The sequence below is a fragment of the Ascaphus truei genome, chromosome 1 (assembly GCF_040206685.1).
Source record: "Ascaphus truei isolate aAscTru1 chromosome 1, aAscTru1.hap1, whole genome shotgun sequence".
In the NCBI taxonomy this organism is placed as follows: Eukaryota; Metazoa; Chordata; class Amphibia; order Anura; family Ascaphidae; genus Ascaphus; species Ascaphus truei.
Window position 1 is genome coordinate 471,413,850 of NC_134483.1, and position 20,976 is coordinate 471,434,825.

The following is a 20,976-nucleotide window of genomic DNA, read 5'->3' on the forward strand; positions in this document are numbered from 1 at the left end:
GTGCTGGCTAAACAACGCTTCAGCACATGAGTCAGGAGCAGGCCTCTGCGTTGAGACTAGCAGCAGGCCTCAGGATACTCAGGCCTCTGCATGAAGAGTAGCAGCAGACCTCAGGATACTCAGGAACTACTAACGAGAACTAGAGAGGTTAGTACACAAGGAGACAAGCCAGGCGGCTTGTGGCAGAGACTGTAACGTCCAGAGAAGGATTATGTCGGCAGAGAAGCATTGTGGGGAATGCAGTATTTAAAGGTCAGTGAACCAATAGCAGAAGGGGCGTGTGACAGCATTGCTCTAATTACTGAGCCCAGGCAGGGGCTGCAATCATAGCTTGCACAGCTGCTGTGGATACCAGGGGGAGTGTTCCAGGAGTGCACAGATCTGCAAGGCAAGGTAAGCAGTAAACTGAGGTGTGGATTCCTTACAACCTTTTTATAACTGGGATCATTTGATTGAGCAAAACAAGATGGTAAAATAAATGGTAATTTATTGCTTATAAAAGACAGAAACACAAAGTTACACAATTCAAGATTAACACACTTAATGGGGATGGGGCTAACGAATAAATCCGTTTCCGGAACGAAATTCCTTCATATCAGTTTTTTAGAGCACTTTCCAATGACCGGTAGTTACTCACAAAGTCCAGGACATCTGTTATTTTGCCGCTATTAGTGAGGCGCTTGGAATCTCATGGATTCTGCACTCCCCATTGGCTGCAGGTTCTCTTAAGCGTTCAGGCCCTCATACACTAACCTGGACAGTGTATCAGAGCGTGGGAATTCTCCTACCAGCCAATCACCGATTTGCCAGTATTGTAAAGCAGGGCGGGACCTTTTCTCAGGTAACAAGGGGGCATGGGTTAACTCTTTGCATACTGAGCCCACCCTCTGCTCAGGCTCCACAGAGTCTGGATTTTGGCAAATGGTGTTAGCTTGCCTTGTGTCAGGACAGGATATGGGTACTCCAGAATAATGGCAGTGCCCCTACTGTCCTAACACCTAGGAATCTCTGAGCCTTTCAAGTACGGCCTCCGGACAGACACAGAGGCACCAATTAGTAGCCATCTGGGTCTTCCGGAGTCCATGACTTAGAAAGCACTTAGTTCATATACAGGTTGTCAATATCTATACACATTAAACTATACCATTTAAAAAAAGATATGGTGCCCTATCTTCTGTGTGCTAAAAAGTATGAGTTCTTATTCTGGTGTCAGGGGTGGAGTGAGTGTATCTATTCCCTTACAATCACTAGCCTCATTCCTGGCGCACATGAGAAAAATACTTTTAAACTTTTAAAACACTGCAAACATGCTCGGCTTTATAACCTTATCTCAAGCACCTTCCTGAACCCCTAATCTAGGCTCAGGATACCTGGGCATGTATGTGGGTACCTCTGCTATACTGGGGAACCATTTTATACAGGACTCCGTGTATACCTGCAGATATATTTTAACCCCTTCATACCCATTTATCTTGTCTGGAAGATGCTGCAGCAGGGATCCTGGCGACGAGTCGTAAGAACGTTTCCAGGGTTTGAGGTTGTGGAGTAATGCGCTAAGCTGTATCCGAAGATATCACTCAATCTCTGGATACACCTGTTGGGTTATCCCATAACTCCGGAACCCCGCTACATAGATATATTCTGCAAAGACTTTCTCCGCCAAACCCACCCTGAAACTTACAGCCTAGAAATCTCCCGATCCCAGCATCCCAGTAAAGGCAAAAATCACATCATTGTTTAATGTCGCAAAATCAGAATACAGGTGCAGTAATACATTTTCGACATCTGGGTCCCAGAGCTGACAAACTAAGACCCTAACACATGGGTCAGGGTTAACCGAGTGGGCTTGACCTTTATTATAAGCCTGGTTAACCCCTTCACCGTCACACTGGTTCAATCTGTTTGCTAGAATTTTAGTAAAAAAATTATGGTCTGTATTCTGTAGGGACATTGGTCTATAATTGTGGCATAATTGGGGGTCTTTACCTTTTTCTGGATAAGAATCAGGTTGGCCTGAAACATTTCTGGGGGAATTGGGTGGCCTTTAAGAAATTAGTTACATAATCTTGTTAGATGTTTGTCGATAAATTTGCAAATTTTTTTATAATAAAGGTTGGTGAACCCGTCAGGCACGGGCTTTTGCCGGCTTACATTTTTGGATTACTTCACAAACTTCTAGTGTGATCTCTTTGTTAAGAGAGCTATAGGCTGCTTTGTTTAGTTTGGGATTTTGCACTTACTGTAGATATAATACATCATATTTCCCTATTATGATCCAGGCCTGAATTTATATAATAATAATTTATAATATGTCTGGAATTCTGCGACAATTTGAGGGGGATTGTATGTGAGATGTTCTAATCTTTTCTTAATAGCATAGATGTTCTGGGATTTAATTTGGATTCTCAATTTAGTGACTTGCATTGTGTCTGCCTGGTTCCCTTTTTCATAAAACTCAGGTTAGTCCATCTAAGGGCTCGCTCCGATGTTTTGGACTGGCATAGATTATCCTCTTACTAACATTATTTGTTTCTATAGCTTATCAGATTGCTTGTGCTTATGTTAACTTTCTAACTTTGATAGTTTTTTTAGAGTTGGTCAATTATTTCATTTCTCAGTCTCTTCCTTCTTGCTGCCAGTTTAATTAATATTCCTCTTATTAATGCCTATTCTGGCTCTTGCACACTGTGGCAAGTGGTAGAGCAGGTAGATAACCCACTCCCCTTAGATGCACAATGAGACCTTCTTTCTTTTTGTTCTTTTATTGTAAAGGCAAACAATAACAACAAAGGAGGGAACTGGGTTAAGTGACATAAATCAGTGAGAGGTAAATTAAGATGCTTTCTACCAGGAGATGGGATTACAGACTGCTCCTGATGCTCCAAAAGAAAGCACACTTTCCTGTCCAGGCAGGAACAAACAGAGGACTACATCAATATCAAAATATAGCAGGGAAGGAAAGCCAAACCAACGGGCTTTGAGCAGATGGGGGCTGCCAAGGCTACAGGCTGGGAGCAAAGTGAAGGCTATATTGTAGCAACAATGTTGCAACTTACACAGAGGATTGTTAGCGGTCTCAGAACAGGGAAACATGCAATCTTGTTCCAGGACACTCTCTGTCTGGCATCAGTATACACCACTATATCTAACAATATATGTGGAGCATATAAAATACATAATAAACAACAGTACAATCCATATTCCATATAACACATGGTACCGCTGGCTCCAAGATCACCTTGGCGAGGGATGCCAAGTAGGTGCACCAGTCCAGGATGGCTAAGTGCTCCTCAATGTCTCTTAGGAGTCCATAGAATGGGTAGGACCAATGAATGATAATAGGGATATCCAGGTGGTGGTATCTCATGTCCTCAAAGTCCTGGTAAAAGTTCTGTCTCTGACAAATGCTGGAACTGTGACCATTAACGTTATCAAGGCACATGGGAGAGTCGTGATGAACTTGCCTCCAGGATCGTGAAGTGTTACATAGTTACATAGTAGAGGAGGTTGAAAAAACGTAGGTCCATCAAGTTCAACCTACGCTAAATTTAGACAACAGATACTTTATCCTAAATCTATACTTACTTATTGATCCAGAGGAAGGCAAACAAAAAACCCCATTAAGAGGAAAAATTAATTCCTTCCTGACAAGAATTGGCAATCGGATTAATCCCTGGATCTACATCCTTCCCATGTATACTTATTTGGTATATCCCTGTATACCTTTCCCATCTAAAAAGATGTCCAACCTTTTTTTAAACAAATCTATTGTATCTGCCATCACAGTCTCCATGGGTAATGAATTCCACATTTTAACTGCCCTTACTGTAAAGAACCCTTTCCTCTGTTGCTGGTGAAATTTCCTTTCCTCCAACCTTAAGGGATGGCCCCGAGTCCTTTGTACTGCCTGTGGGATGAATAGTTCTTTTGAAAGCTCCTTGTATTGTCCCTGAATATATTTGTATATAGTTATCATATCCTCTCTTAGACGCCTCTTTTCTAATGTACATAAATCTAATTTAGCTAGCCTCTCCTCATAAGTTAGAATGTCCATCACCTTTATTAATTTGGTGGCTCTTCTCTGCACTCTCTCTAGTTCCATAATGTCTTTTCTTAGGATTGGTGCCAAAAATTGTACTCCATATTCAAGGTGTGGTCTTACTAATGCTTTGTAAAGGGGCATAATTATGTTTACTTCCCTTCCATCCATTGCCCGTTTGATGCAAGATAAGATCTTGTTTGCCTTTGCAGCTACTGCATGACATTGGGCACTATTGCTAAGCCTCCTGTCTACAAGCACTCCTAAATCCTTCTCCATCAAGGATTCCCCCAATATATCTCCATTTAATTTGTAAGTCACCTTTTTATTCTTGCATCCCAAATGCATAACCTTACATTTATCTGTATTAAACCTCATTTGCCATTTACCTGTCCACGTTTCCAGTCTCTCCAAGTCCTTCTGAAGAGAAATTACATCCTGCTCTGATTGTATTACCTTACACAATTTAGTATCATCAGCAAAGATGGAGACTTTTCTCTCGATCCCAACCTCAAGGTCATTAATAAACAAGTTACTGTAAAAAGCAGGGGTCCCAGTACCGATCCCTGAGGTACTCCACTCACGACTTTAGCCCAACCTGAAAAAGTTCCTTTTATGACAACCCTCTGTTGTCTGTCCTTTACTCAGTTTTCAATCCAGGTGCATATATTATTACTGAGTCCAATTTTCTTTATTTTGTACACAACCTCTTGTGTGAAACCGTATCAAAAGCCTTTCCAAAATCTAAGTAGACCACATCAACTGCATTACCCTGGTCTAAATTCCAACTTACCTCCTCAAAGAAACTAATAAGGTTAGTTTGGCAAGATCTATCCTTCATAAATCCATGCTGACTATTACTAATAATTTTGTTTTCTATTAGGTATTCCTGAATATTATCCCGTATTAAACCTTCAAGTAGTTTCCCTACTATTGAAGTCAGGCTTACAGGTCTGTAATTTCCCGGTTGTGATCTAGCTCCCTTTATAAAAATAGGCACCACATCTGCTTTACGCCAATCTTGTGGTACTGAGCCTGTGGAAATGGAGTCCTTGAATATTAAATATAATGGTTTTGCTATTACTGATCTTAACTCCTTGAGAACTCTTGGATGTATGCCATCGGGGCCAGGTGCCTTATTTACTTTAATTTTTTCAATGCGCTTATGAACTTCTTCCTCAGTTAACCAATTGTTCATTAATATGGAGGTTGTGGCTTCCTCCTGCGGCACTACTATTGAACTTGATTCTTCCCTGGCAAACACAGAGGCAAAGAATTTGTTTAATACTTCAGCGTTTTCCTTATCTCCAATAATCTGCCTACCCATCTCACACTGAAAGGGTCCTATATTTTCTTTTCTCATTTTTTTGTTATAAAGGTACTTAAAGAACTTTTTAGGGTTGACCTTACTTTCTATTGCAATCGTTTTTTCATTATCCATTTTTGCTAATTTGATTGCCGTTTTGCAATTTTTGTTACATTCCTTATAATTCTGATACGATGTCTCTGTCCCTTCTGACTTAAAGAATCTAAACGCCTTCCTTTTCTTGTCCATTTCCTCCCCTACCTGTTTATTTAGCCACATTGGTTTTGACTTATTTCTTTTATACTTATTACCCAAGGGTATACACTGATAAGTGTGCTTTTCTAACAATGTTTTAAAGACTGCCCATTTATCTTCTACATTGTTCCCTGCAAAAACATCATCCCATTGTATTACTACTAGATTAGACCTCAGTTTATTAAAATCTGCCTTTCTAAAGTTTAAGGTCTTTGTTGAACCCAAGTAATCTATTTTTTGATAATTTATTTAAAATGAGACCATGTTATGATCACTGTTAGCCAAATGTTCCAGGACTTGAATATTTGTTATTACTTCTACATTGTTTGATATGACCAAATCCAAAACTGCCCCTCTCCTGGTTGATTCCTCAATAATTTGGGTCATATAATTGTCTTTAAGCACCCCCAAAAACCTGTTTCCTTTTGTTGTAATGCTAATCTCATTGCCCCAGTCTATGTCTGGATAATTAAAATCCCCCATTATGCAAACATGACCCAGTTTTGATGCCTTCTCCATTTGCAAAAGTATTTGAGCTTCCTCAATCTCACAGATATTTGGTAGTTTATAGCATATTCCCACAAACATTTTCTTTATACTTTTATCTCCACTGCTAATTTCTATCCACAAAGTCTCTACATTTTCATCATTCCTTTCATAGACATCATCCCTTATATTAGGTTTTAGATCCGGTTTAACATATAGACATACTCCACCTCCCTTTCTATTTGTTCGATTCTTCAGAAAAAGAGAATAACCCTCTAGATTAACTGTCCAGTCATGAGTTTCATCCCACCATGTTTCAGTAATGCCTATGATATCATACTGCTCCCTTGCAGCTATTAATTCAAGCTCCCCCATTTTATCTGTCAAGCTTCTTGCATTAGCAAGCATGCATTTAAGTTTTTTTTCAGCCTGTACTATTATCTTATCTGCTCCTTCCTTTCTGCTCCCACTTGGTTTAGTCTCTAGAAGTTTTCTAGTATTATCTGTATTTACTATGGGTGTCTCACTGCTTGTCAAACTTGCACTTGCCCCCATTCTACCTCCATACCATCTTGTATCCTCATCTATTTCATTTAGTTCATTATCTGTTTCATTCCCCTCCCCCCTCCATCCTAGTTTAAAATCTCCTCCAACCTTTTTAGCATTCTCCCCCCTAGCACAGAAGATCCCTCTTCATTGAGGTGCAATCCGTCCCTAGAATATAGATGGCACCTCTGAGAAAAGGAGTCCCAGTGCTCTAAAAACCCAAACCCCTCCTTCCTGCACCACTTTCTTAGCCATGCATTAACCTCCCTGATCTCTGACAATCTCCCTGCGGTAGCGCATGGCACTGGTAGTATTTCAGAAAATACTACCTTGGAGGTCCTTGCCTTAAGCTTTTGGCCTAGATCCCTGTAATGATTTTTTAGGACCCTCCATCTTTCACTAACTTTGTCATTGGTGCCAACGTGTACCAAGACCGCCGGGTCAATCCCAGCCCCCCCCCAACAATCTGTCTACCCGATCCGCAGTGTGCCAAACCCGAGCACCCGGGAGACAACAAACTGTTCGGTTCATGCGGTCCCGGCAACAGATTGCCCTATCTACCTTCCTAATAATGTGTTGACTATTGAGCAATTCCAACTGCGTATTCCCAGCACACTTGGGGATTGAGAAGGCAACCACCTGTTCTTGTGTGGTTGCCCTTAGTGATTGTAGGATTCAACTTCCAGAAGGAACTCTCTTTAGAGAGGTCACTTTTCCCACTGATACAGCTGATCTCGTCTGCTTGCATTTCCTTCTGGACGCAGCTGGGAGCAATCTTCTTTGCCTCTGTTATTGAGCTGGCAGAACTTAGTCTTTTGCAGAGATGTCATCCACGATGGCTATCTACTTTACCACTGGGTGTGTGGCTGAAAGCAGTGCTAGCATTCTTGAGACGTGCGAATGCTCGCTGGAGCATTGTCCATTTAGAGCCAAGGGCCACCAACAGGCCAGGTTTTATGGATATCCCTGCTTTTGCACAGGTGGCTCAATCAGTGGCTCAGTCTTCAATTGATAGGATATCCTGAAATGCTGGCCTGTTGGTGGCCCTTGAGGACTGAGTTTGGAGACCCCAGATGTAGAGGAATGATGGGATCCTTCCATACCTCCAGGTGTCATGTTTGTGACCACAGCACAGATGAGGGTGGACCTCTGTGGCTGCTTCCAGAATTATTCATTGAAATGTATCTGCTGGAACCGATGGGATCTCATCAGGTTGTGTCAGAGAGTTTGGTTCTGTTGCCAAGCTTTAGACACTAACCCAGTAGCGTAGTCTTCAGGGTTCTGGTGGTGAGTTGTAGACACTAACCCAGTAGCGTAGTCTTTAGGGTTCTGGTCTTTAGGCACATTGTGCCACTGATCTGTTTGTGTGGACTTCTCTACTCCCTTTCCTTTGTTTAGGAGATATCCACTGGGTGGATGGAATGGAGGCGGAGCTGTTCGACTGTTTGTCTTATCTTGGAACATCTCTTTGTCAATCACCTTCAGGAGATCGTTCTCTTCCTTTGGTGAAGGTGGTACATTGTCTTTTGTCATCTGGACTACTTAACATCCTAGGCCATTGTCACATTCCTCTGATATAAAGATGTCTTCTGGGGTATGACATTGTTTCTCTTCGTTGCCAAAACTTTCCTCCACTTGGATATGGCTAGGAAATGGTTTGAAGATAGATGTGTGTCCACATTCCATTATGTTTGTTCTGTGGGTATAAACATAGTCTGATTTGTTCCCATTGTCCAAGCATACGTTGACCACTATCACCCAACCTAGATCAAGTCTTTGGGAAAACGGGGCGTTAAGGGGTCCGTTGCACAGTTGACAGATTTTTTTGCACCCTCAGGATGTCCCTGCCAAACAGTAGCAAAATCTTGGCATCTTGTTCTAACGGCGGGATGCGGTCAGCTATTCCCCTAAGGGGTGGGTGCTGATGTACCACGTCTGGTGTGGGAATCTCGCTCTTGTTCGCCACCATTTGATTACACTCTATAAGCATAGAGAGTGGTATTTCTATTCTACCAGCTACGGAACGTATGTGTAGCCATCGTCCGGTGCATGGTCTGAGTGTGTAGGGGGAGGCGTTGTCTCATTTGTTGAATAATTTAAGAATTCTGATTTGACTAATGATGATTGCATACATCCTAGTAGACCTCTCAGGTTGTCACTTGGGGTATACTGCAACAAATATAGGTTATATGCTGCACACCAAAATTAAATTTTATCAATACATATGATTACCGGTGTTCCTGGCCCAGGGAATATCTGTCAAAATAATCCAGAATCATTATATCAGAAGATATTCAGGGCACAACAAATTTTTGAATCAAAAGTTACATTTATTGTCAGAGTAACACAACGTTTCGACCATCACAGTGGTCTTTTTCAAGTGACTGGCATACCCTTTGCCCAAGAGTTTCCTGTATTTATAGTCCCAAACAACGTGAAAACGTAAAAAATCATCACCAGCTGTCCCACGTAGATCCTTGTCCGTCTATTCCCTTCTTCCGCATTGCACCAACTGCATGAGCACGCAAAACCACGCTCCAGCGTGAGTGCTGTCATAATGGCATCCATCCTTGATCCTGATTTGTCCGCTCCCAAACTGGAAATACCACGATCTTTCAGCTTACATGACGTCCCTGTTGCCGGAGATGTGTGGTCCCTGTAGTTTTCCCTGCAGTTTTTCATCTTGTTAGTTATTCCCATCTGTCTCCACGCAGGCGCCAAAATCCTCTGTGCCCTGCATCTCCTCCATTCTTCATCCGAAAGATGGTTTTCGAGGGGGGTGGATGAGATTGATGGATCTCATCATAAATTGAAACATGATGGGAAAATGGATAAAATCCGTGAGACAACCCCCATAAGTCCTCTATAAGTGCCTCAAAAGTCCCAAAGTGAAAGGAATGAATCCATTAAAAATTGAAGAATTAAAAATGGGAGTCTTGTCTATTTTCTTTAATTTGTCATTATTGCCAAATGTGTACAATTATTACTGACCTTCTTTGCCAAGTTAGAGCAGCAGCATACATATAACCTGCAGATGAAATGCATAATTGTACAAATCATTTTCTGATAATCTATTAGCAAGAAAACAATTGAATGATAAGAAGTGATTGAGGCCTCTAGGGAACACTGTATCTAATGTTTACATCCAGTACGCTTTCATTTGTAATAAAGCTATATCTTTTCAGTACCTGCACTTGTGTTTTTGTATTTGTTCTATTCCCATAAATTTGAATGATGCTACTGTGTGCTTGAATTCCGTACAATGAGCGATTGATTAGTGCAGTGCCTTTTGTTTTGTGGTTAATTTTACTTCTATGCTCAATAAACCTAGTTTTAAGCATACAATTGGTGTTCCCTACATACACCAACCCACAGGGACATTTTATTGTGTACACTACATTAGTAGTAGTAATGATGCTTTTATTCCTCACATTTCTGACCACTTCTTGGGTGGCAGAATTTATTCTCGGTATTCAGACTGTTGCATACTGAACAGTTGAAGCATCTGTAACATCCATGTTTAGGGTTGCTCAAAAAATGTGATGCAGTTTAATGCTCTTTATTGTCAGCATGGATCAGAATATCCTTAAGATTCTCTCCTCGTTGATAGGGAAACCTTGGATGATTTTTGCATATTGAACCCAATACCTCATCTGTCTGTAGCACCCTCCAAAGTTTGCGAATACGTGGTTGAATTAATTTACTTGCTGTGGTAAATCTACAAACAATGGTTATTCTCTTTGTGTCATCCTTTTGCTGGTCAGTGTGGTGTAATTTTTTAAAGGCCTTTTCTATAGTCAACCATTTATGTCCGCGTGATAGAAACCTTGTCTTAATCTCTGTCAATGTTTGCTCCAGTTGTTTTGGCCTATCCTCAATCCTAGATGCCCTGATCTGTTGAGAAAATGGTAACATTTCTTTAAGAGACTCAGGATGGAAGCTGGATGTATGCAGTGTAGAGTTTCTATCAGTTTGCTTCCGATAAAGGTCTGTGTTTAATTAATGCCCGTCATATGTGATTAGTACATCCAAAAAGGAGATCTGTGTACTGCTCCAATTTTTTGTAAAGCAGACTGGTGTAGGGAGTTGATCCAAATAAGTAAAAAAAAAAACAACAAGTTCCTCATATGTGCCTTCCCAGATGAATAACAGATCATCAATATACCGACAGTAATAGATCATTTTATCATGGTATACTGTATTCAAAATAAATCTTTCTTTGAAATCTGCCATATACAAGTTAGCATACAAGGGTGCCACATTACTACCCATGCAACATACTGCAACAAGTCATATTTTGGAACAGGACCTCTGGTCATGTCCTTCTCCGCAAACCTCTGTGCACTGGGATGCGACCAATGGTGATGGCATCTTCTTCTCTTCTCCCTTCTCCCTGCCATGCTTTGCCATGGTGGTAGGGTTGTTGAGTTGGTCGAGTGTCGGTGCCTCTGGATGTAAAGATGTTACGTGCTTGTCACTATTGCACACTGTACATTTAATTGCTTCTTTAAAGTCTTTGAACCAATGACTTATGAAAGTGCAGCATCTGAAGTAAACTCTGAATTCTTTGAGTAGGCTCTTGCGTTCCTCTATGGGTTTCATTCAAAACCCAAACACCTGCTAAGTGGTGTGGCTTCTTGTGTATGGGACATTCCATGTTTCGGTCCCCTGTCTCCGTTCTTGTAGTGATAGAATTATTGGGACGTGTAGATGTTGTATAACACATGCCTATCCTGTGGACTGAGATAGGCGTTCTGGTGTTACCGTATCTTGTCATCGGTCCTTCATTCTTGAGGTCGCTTGCACTGGGTGCAGTTGGTGTACCAATGGGGAAGCTTGAATCATTTTTCTTTTCAGCTGCTTCATGAATAAAATTCAGGAAGAATGAGAAGGGAGGGAAGGTGACTTGCTTCTCCCTTTTGTATTTTAAACCTTGCGAAGACCATCTTTCTTGAAGGTTATAAGGTAGTTTCTCCAAGATATGTTTCACTCCCTGAGCAGAGTCTAAGACATTGAGACCTGGTAGAGATTGGTCGGCTCTTGAAGACTCCAATTACTGCAGCAGATCTCTGAGCTCTCGTAACTTTGTTTATTCTTTGACCGAGATTCTGGGGAAGTTGTTAATTCTTTTGAAAAGTGCATTTTCAATTACCTGTGGGCTACCATAGCACACCTCTAGTCTCTTCCATACTAAATCATCATTTTGTCACCTGGCAATTGACTGCAGCCTTTAGATAATGCCCTCTTGGTCTGTGGCTTAGCCCCTTCATTCATATGACCACCGTACCAACTGGATCTCCCTCCTCTCCCACCGAGATGGCTGCTGAGTCCATAGATTACCTTTGAGGAGATGGTAGCCTGTGAAGCTGCCAGGGGGCTTGTGAAGTGGGCAGAGGAGGTGTCTAGAGTGGCTTGAGAGCAGACGGGAGAGGAAATTGTGAAATGTAAAGGAAGGGAAAGGACAGATGTTTTGTGGAGCAAGTCACTGTGGGAGATCTATTAAAACAGTAGTAATAATAATAATAATAATACCCTCTGTACAGGGCATTACAGGCTATTAATGCCCACTGGCATTATTATTTATAGAATAGAAACCCCTCAATAAATTAAAACTCCAGTTTATTCATACAAAAAGAATACATGATCTGTCAATGTGATGTTTCGGGCACAATATGCCTTTTTCACGCAGGTCAAAATGGAGTCAATTGCAACCTGAGTGTATCATGGAAACCTAAGCCACTGGAGATTAAGACAATTATGATTTCCAAAACAAAAAAAAAGAAGGCCATGCTCAGGGGTCAAGGTACCAAAGTTTAATGAGTTAAACTAACATAGGCTTCTAGGAGGAATTGATGCTTTAAAGTCCATTCACTTGAACGGCTCTAAGGTCTCTTTTGGCGCATGACAGATGTCTTAAAGTATAACACTGCTTAGTAAATTCGGGCCTACTATACATGTATTATTGACCATTATTTTAATCATTTTCTTATTCTCCATGAATCATATTGTTTCTATCTAAGTTTACTTTATTTCTTCTCTGTGCCCCATTTACGGTAGCAAATTATGTCTTTATTCGTTCACAAATATTTATGCTGACCAACTAGCAAGGCCCACTAACATACAGAGACACACGTAAATCTACATTTCTAAACCTTCACACATATTTACTTGCAATTTCAGTAATATATGTAAAGGAAATTTCTGAAAAGGCCTTCTTAATCCCATATAGGCCACTTTATGTTTATTGAAAATGTGCTTAACTATTTTGATAAACATTCATTTTTTATTGCTATATTTAAGCTATTAAGTTTTCTCATTTTGTATATTTTTCTTCATACTGTATCTCATGTTCTGCTTGTTTTTTCTTTGGCAGCTTAATCAATAGTATATTGTGGGGCCTATTTACAATTTTGGAGGAATATTTGAGAAAATATTTTTATTTTTGTGTTGCGTCTCTTTGCACCAATTTATCAAGGACTTTGCACCAGTTTTTTCACATGTTACGGAGGAGTTGCATGGTGCACAAATTATAATGATACCTATCAAATCATATTCCTCCATGCATCACTTTTCTCCTTTCTGGCTCCATCACAAAATCTGTCAGGTACTATATGAGCTGATGATAGCTTTCTTGCTTAAAATATATGCCTTATAAGAAACTGGAGCAACAAGATCGGCACTGTACATACAGTACAACACCATTTTGGAGTAGAAATTGGTGCAGTGTATCAAAATAAGTTTTTTTTTTTTTTTTTTGCATTGATACCTAGGATTCTATATGTTTTCCTATGCTACTCACATTTGATCCTCTTTGAGGCGACCCAAATTGGGAAGAACCCAATAGCTGCTGATCAAGGGACTTCAATCTCCCCTCACTAAACCACTCCACCAAACCATGTAGCAAGTGGCAGAGGAGGTCAGCAGGATTCCTCCTGTACTGATTTCTCATTGTAGAATGAGCTCACAAAGAAGTGCAGATATCCGCTAAAAATTAAACATGATGGAAAACATGGAGTGAGAGGAGAAGGGTCACCTCTATACCCTTCATTCACACTCATAGGATTGTGCAACCTATTTCCACCAGACCTGTGATCTAGTCATTTTATTCCGTGATTATTTCCCCTTTGGTATATGAAGGGGGTGCTTTGGTAGATTAGATTGTCTCCTTCAAACTTGACAGTCTTTATTGAATATTTCTGGAGAAAGTGAGAAATTGGTATATTTGTATTCTGTTTGGGTGATTCTAAATTTAGTTCTGACTTCCATAGCAAAACAGTTATCAATTTTCCTAGCCTGGGCTCAGTGGAAAGTACCATTGCCATAGGCAATGCAATGTAAATAGTACTTTCGAAGAAAAATAAATCTTTGTACAACAGATGACTCCATGTAGTAATAGGACAAAAAAGTAAGCGATACCGGCGCCTAATATGTCCAATTAGGTATTAGTCCTGGATATCCAGATGAAAAAGTTCAAGTTCAAGCAGAATTTAGTGCAACACAGCTAACACAAAATCACAGACAGACTCACAAACCAGCACAGACAAGACTCACAAACGCAAAGCTGAAAATAAAAATTGTTTAATACAACTATAAAATAATAAAATGTGGGACGATGCAACACTGATCGAGCCAATCCGGTAGAGTAAAACTGAACAGCTACTCACAAGTCGGCTCTAGAACACAGGTAATGAGCGCCGAATAGGCGAATGTAATCTGTCCTTCCTGGGCTGAGAAGTTGAATTAACCGCAACGTTCCTCCAAACACCGTGCTCCTCGAGACCGGAAGTGACGTCACCGGATGCCGGATACTCCGTCACAGGTAGGCGGGACTTTCGGCGGGATTTTCGAGCGGAGGTTCTTCTTAATTCTGCTCCAGGGAATCAGCACTCAGCTCTCTCTGCTCTCTTCACGTACAAACGTCCAACAGTGATGAAAAAACCCTGAGGAAGTGTGCGCAAGCGCACGAAACGCGTAGGGTTTTTTCATCACTGTTGGACGTTTGTACGTGAAGAGAGCAGAGAGAGCTGAGTGCTGATTCCCTGGAGCAGAATTAAGAAGAACCTCCGCTCGAAAATCCCGCCGAGAGTCCCGCCTACCTGTGACGGAGTATCCGGCATCCGGTGACATCACTTCCGGTTTCGAGGAGCACGGTGTTTGGAGGAACGTTGCGGTTAATTCAACTTCTCAGCTCAGGAAGGACAGATTACATTCGCCTATTCGGCGCTCATTGCCTGTGTCCTAGAGCCGTCTTGTGAGTAGCTTTTCAGTTTTACTCTACTGGATTGGCTCGATCAGTGTTGCATCGTCCCACATTTTATTATTTTATAGTTGTATTAAACAATTTTTATTTTCAGCTTTGCGTTTGTGAGTCTTGTCTGTGCTGGTTTGTGAGTCTATGTCTGTGATTTTTTGTTAGCTGTGTTGCACTAAATTCTGCTTTTTTCATTCCATGTTCCATATCAAACGGAGGACATCACATCTGGTCATCCCTTGATTATAAGATTGCATCATTGGGACTTGAACTTTTTCATGTGGATATCCAGGACTAATACCTAATTGGACATATTAGGAGCCTGTATCGCTTTCTTTTTTGTCTTGTTATCTCTGATTGTACTATAAGTGTTCCACCAGGCTGCCTCAGACCCCATAGGGGTTGCTCTTATTTAGAGTTTATTTATCATCAATATCTCATTAGCGCTATTCTACATCACCCCTTTTTTTCTTCCATGTAGTAATAGGGTATTATTGTTTTGAGATAAAATATTGTAGAGGTAGTTCTGATTAAATATGCTTTTGATCTGAATTGGAAAACAAAAGTCTTTCATTTCCAATTAACCTACCATAAGCAAAGCATCTAGACATTAACATTAATATTATAGCTTAATATTTTGAATAATTCATGTATGCGTTCTATGTATATTTTGTTTCATCTATTTCTAAGGTTTTGATGTTATGAATCAATGTCTTCTGAAGGACCACATGAAAAGAAAACACAAGAGCTGATTTTAATGTTAATGACGATATTAACAGATCGGAGCAGTTTTATCTCAATCACCATGAGTTCTTTTGTGAAACAGATTTCCATTTGCATTAGTCTTCAGTACAAAAAAAATAACAGATTTTTGCTTTTCAGGCTTACTGTCCAAGCTGAATGTCCAATGCATTTGGAGGATTTTCCCATGGATGCTCATGCATGTCCATTGAAATTTGGCAGTTGTAAGTATTTACAAGTCTTTTTTAGATTACTCTCTAATTTGCATGTGCATACTAGTTTGATTTTTACACTACTACATTTCCTTAAAGTGATCCCCAAGAAGCAGGTAAATATTTTAATTTGTGACCAATTTGACTACTGTACACAAATAATTGAATTGGTGCTGGACCATTGTTCATTACACCTTCAATATACAAATTATCTATGAATCGCAATTATAATTAGGTGACTAGGCAATTAACTGACTAGGATGAACTATATTTAACGTTAGGTAAATGTTGTAACCCATGCAACTTTAACATTTGTATTAGCTTTCTATAAATTTGATGGGCCGTGGAATATTTTATTGTTTAGATACATTTATGTCATACTGCATCTTCAGACAATTGGTCTCATAAAGTTTAAATCCTTCTGTCTATATTTAATGATACATACGTGTATTTATCTATATTAACCAAAAAAATCCTACGAAACGAAACTTCAATAACTACTATAACTCTACATTGCTTGGTTTATTTTATTTAAAATTACAGTTAAGATGCTTAAACATATCTCTTAATCTAGATTGCATCTATAGGAGCCAGATGAGCTATGCTGTACTGTAAGTGCCTTGTGCTACATTATGTGATAGCTGGTGCAGAGTACTGCACCGACACACTTTATTCGAGCAAATACCCAGTATGTACCTGGCAGATACCTGGAATGCGCCGCTCCTCACCTCTGACAAGCCCCGTTGCGTTTGCCTTCCCAGCCTGGGTTCATGCCTGGCTGACGGGCGGCTGATCTGTTAAATGATAATGATTAGGATTTAATAGGCTGCAATGCTTCGCGTGTCTACCAGATGGCATAAATTCATGAATTGTAATGCAGTATATATATATACTGTGCAGTATTGCAGCCAGCGGGAATAAAATGCTTCAATCCCTGCCTGGAAAATACCTCAATGCACTCGGGCAGAAACAGTCACAAACCTCAATACACCCGGGTATACCCGAATTCGTGGGACTAGCCGAGCTCGAATAAAGTGTGTCGCCAGTGTACGTACAAATGTAGCTAAACTAACTTTCTTGGGTGCTGCTGCCACCTGCAGTCAGGTGACTGGTGGTTGAGACACTGGATGATTAATAGTGTGGGAGCTCCATTCGGAAGCTTGAGCCCCTTACAGCATGATCACAGCAGACACTGTGTCCAACACAACATACTTTTGCTTGTTCAACCACGGTGCTGGAGACAGTGAGTCTTTCTACATCTGTATATATGGGAGATCAAACAAGTTACTGGATGGAACAAGCAAAGGACTTACCACAATGTTCTAGTCTTGTTCTCACACACACACACAATGGCGAGAACAAGTTTGTGAACCTCTTAGGATTTTCACATATAGTATTTCAAACCTAAAATGTTATTGGATCTTAATCTAAGTTCCAAAAATAGATAAAGCTAACCTGCTAAAAAAAAAAATACACAAAAAAATTATAGTGATTCAACATTCAATATCCATGTGTGAAAAAAGTATGTGAACCTTTAGATTTAGTACCTGTTGGTACCCCCTTAAGCAGCAATGACTTCAACTAAGCTTTTCCTATAACTGCTGGACAGTCTCTCACATTGGTTTTGAGGAAGTTTGGCCCATGTCTCCTTACAGAACTTCTTAAACTCAGAGACATTTGAGGGCTTCCTTGCATGGACAACTCGCTTCAGGTCCTGCCACAACATTTCAATGTGGTTTAGGTACGGTCTTTGACTAGGCCATTCCAAAATGCTAAATTTCTTCTTCTGCAGCCATTCTTTTGTAGATCTGCTTGTATGTTTAGGATCATTATCTTGCTGCATGACCCACTTTTGCTTCAGCTCACAGATGGATGGCCTGACATTCTCCTCTAGAATCTGTCTGACAGTGGATTGGTGGAGCCCCAAATCCGTAGAAACTGTTTTGCAACCCTTTCTAGATGGAGGAGCATCAACAACTACTTTTCTTTTGATCATGGCATGATGTGTTTCCACACATCTGTATTGTTTGTCTAATTCATACATTATTCTATTTCAAAACACAGGGAATTGGTTAATATAAATAAACTCTATTGGATATTTAAGAAAAGACTGGCTTTGATTCAAGAAGGTTACATGGGAAAACTATGAAATTTCTGTAATTATCATTAGGTTCACAAACCTTTTCACGCTACGGTGCTTATAGCCGTAAACACGCAAATGAGCAAACTAATATTTCCATTTTATATATATATATATATATATATATATATATATATATATATATATACACAGTGTCGGCCGCCTTTAGTCTCCTGCGGCCGCCACCGCGGGATTTTTAAAAGTGCGGGCAGACGCGAGCTTTTTTTCTTTAGTTTCGGAGCCGCGGGCGCTTTCAATGTTCAGCGCCATTAGCGCTGAACAGGAGATGCGGCTGGCGCGCGGCAGGAGATGCGGCTGGCGCGCGGCCAAGTTCGGCTGGAAAAGCAAACATCCCCGTATTAATACGGTGATGTTGGAGATTTAAGGGGGCCGTGACAGTATATATATATATATATATATATATATATATATTGTGACAAACGGCTTACTCCGGGACTCCGTCGTTTGTCCGGGACTGTTTAGAACACGGTCTTTTAGGGTAGGTTAAATGATGAGGCGTCACGTACTGTTCCTTTAAACAGGCTATGCCTGGTTTATTCAGTCCCAGGCACTGAGACTGCCACAGTGCATACAACAGAAAACAGATCAAAACAAAAGCTGCTCACCTGAGCGATAACTTAACTTAGATATCCCTGACTCAGGGTTGGACGTGGCTTTTCCACTTCCAACATCAAAACACGGTACTTTTGCAGTCTTACACAAATGAACAGAAAGATTGAACCTGTTTGGGGAAGAGGCTTCTCCCCTCTGTAGTTCAGCAGCCTTCCAGCCTCCTGGCTCTTGTGGGGAGACCAGAGCAAACAGGAAATCAGTCTTTCATACCTGATTCCTAATTAGCATGACAGGTGACAGAAATCAGGCAGCAGACAAACTCTGGTCTGGATCTCTCATCCCTCAGTTCCAGCGCTTGCCAAACTGTGGGATGGAGTGTATGTATTATAAGGCTGCACTCCCAGGCCAAACAGGATAGAAACTGTCTAGTATCCTGGGAGCCCTATATACGGAATTTATTACCATCCCCTGGTTTCTGTCACATATCCTCCCCCCCAGCTCAGACCTCGATGGATGAGCGACCATGGATATTAGGGAGTGCATCCTTGACAACCCGTCAGCATTGCCATGTTTGTGCCCTGACCTGTGTTCCACAGAAAATTTAAAGGGTTGTAGGCTTAGGAACCACCTGGTCACTCTAGCATTCTTTTCCCTGTTTTGACACATCCAGGTAAGGGGTGCATGATCTGTGACCAACCGGAATTTTCTCCCCAACAGGTAGTATTTGAGCGTCTCTACAGCCCACTTTATTGCGAGACACTCTTTCTCTACTATGGAGTAATTTTTCTCCTGGGGATTTAGTTTCCTACTTAAATAAAGGATGGGGTGCTCCTCACCTTGAGACTCCTGGGAGAGTACCGCCCCCAGCCCAACCTCAGATGCGTCGGTTTGGACTACGAACTCTTTGGAGAAGTCAGGTGTGACCAACACTGGTTGGGCACAGAGAGCTTCTTTCAGGCTTCTAAAGGCCTGTTCGGTTTCGGGGGACCACTTTACCATTAGCGGTCCTCTTGCTTTTGTGAGGTCAGTTAGTGGGGTTGCCTTAGTTGCAAAATTGGGAATAAACCTTCTATAGTACCCAATTAACCCCAAAAAAGTCCTTACTTGTTTTTTTGTAACTGGTCTTGGCCAATTTTGTATCGCCTCCACTTTGAGTGTTTGGGGTTTGAGTAAACCTCTGCCAATAGAATATCCCAGATACTTGGCCTCCTCCAGACCAATAGTGCATTTAGCGGGGTTAGCAGTTAGTCCAGCAGACCGGACTGCGTCAAGCACAGCTTGGACCTTTGGAAGGTGGGATTGCCAATCTTCACTATGGATTACCACATCATCCAGGTAGGCGGCAGCATACCGAGCATGTGGTTTTAAAATTTTATCCATCATTCTTTGGAATGTGGCGGGAGCTCCATGTAAGCCAAAAGGCAACACCTTATACTGAAAGAGGCCGTCTGGGGTTGAGAAGGCTGTCTTTTCTTTTGCCCTTTCTGTGAGGGGAACCTGCCAGTACCCTTTTGTTAGGTCTAGGGTTGTGAGATATCGGGCTTTGCCCAGTCTCTCTACAAGTTCATCTACCCTGGGCATAGGATAAGTATCAAATTTTGACACCGCGTTTAGTTTCCGGTAGTCATTACAAAACCTTGTTGTACCATCTGGCTTTGGGACTAAGACTATAGGGCTGTTCCACCCACTTTGGGATTCCTCAATTACACCTAGTTTTAGCATTTTTTTAACCTCTAAACTTATAGCCTTTCTTTTGGCCTCTGGGATTCGGTACGGTTTAAGGTTAACTCGGACCCCTGGTTCAGAGACTAGGTCATGTTCAATTACGCTAGTTCTACCTGGCCGTATAGAGAAGATTTCTTTGTTTCTTCTCACTAAATTCTGAACCTCTCGTTTCTGATGAACAGACAGGGTTTCAGCTATGCTAACCTCTGGGTCAGTTTCTTGATTCTCTGACGGACCTGGGGGTACTAGGGTTAACAAGACTTCTCTATCTTTCCAGGGCTTGAGTAGGTTTATATGGTAAATTTGCTCAGGTTTCCTCCTACCTGGCTGTCTTACCTTATAATTTACTTCTCCCACTCTTTCCAAGACCTCATATGGCCCATGCCATTTAGCAAGGAATTTACTCTCCACGGTGGGAACCAGAACTAGTACCCTATCACCTGGAAAAAAAATTCTGACCCTAGCACCCTTATTATACGTATTCCTCTGTGCTTCTTGAGCTTTCTCCATGTGTTCCCTCACTATGGGTAGGACTGCAGCAATGCGGTCCTGCATCTGGGCAACATGCTCTATTACACTTCTGTAAGGGGTAACCTCGTGTTCCCAAGTCTCTTTGGCTATATCCAGTAAGCCCCTTGGGTGTCGGCCATACAATAGTTCAAACGGGGAGAAGCCTGTGGATGATTGGGGAACTTCCCTAAT

At 41.2% G+C, this 20,976-nt stretch overlaps 1 protein-coding gene across 1 annotated transcript in view; it reads left to right on the top strand.

Annotated features, from left to right (window-relative positions):
- GABRA2 (gamma-aminobutyric acid type A receptor subunit alpha2) overlaps positions 1 to 20,976 on the top strand; it is a 205,197-nt gene that overhangs the window by 113,578 nt on the left and 70,643 nt on the right. Inside the window, exon 6 of the mRNA XM_075567017.1 lies at positions 15,766 to 15,848. Within this exon, the coding sequence (XP_075423132.1) occupies positions 15,766 to 15,848 (83 nt within the window). The remainder of the gene's footprint in view (positions 1 to 15,765; positions 15,849 to 20,976) is intronic.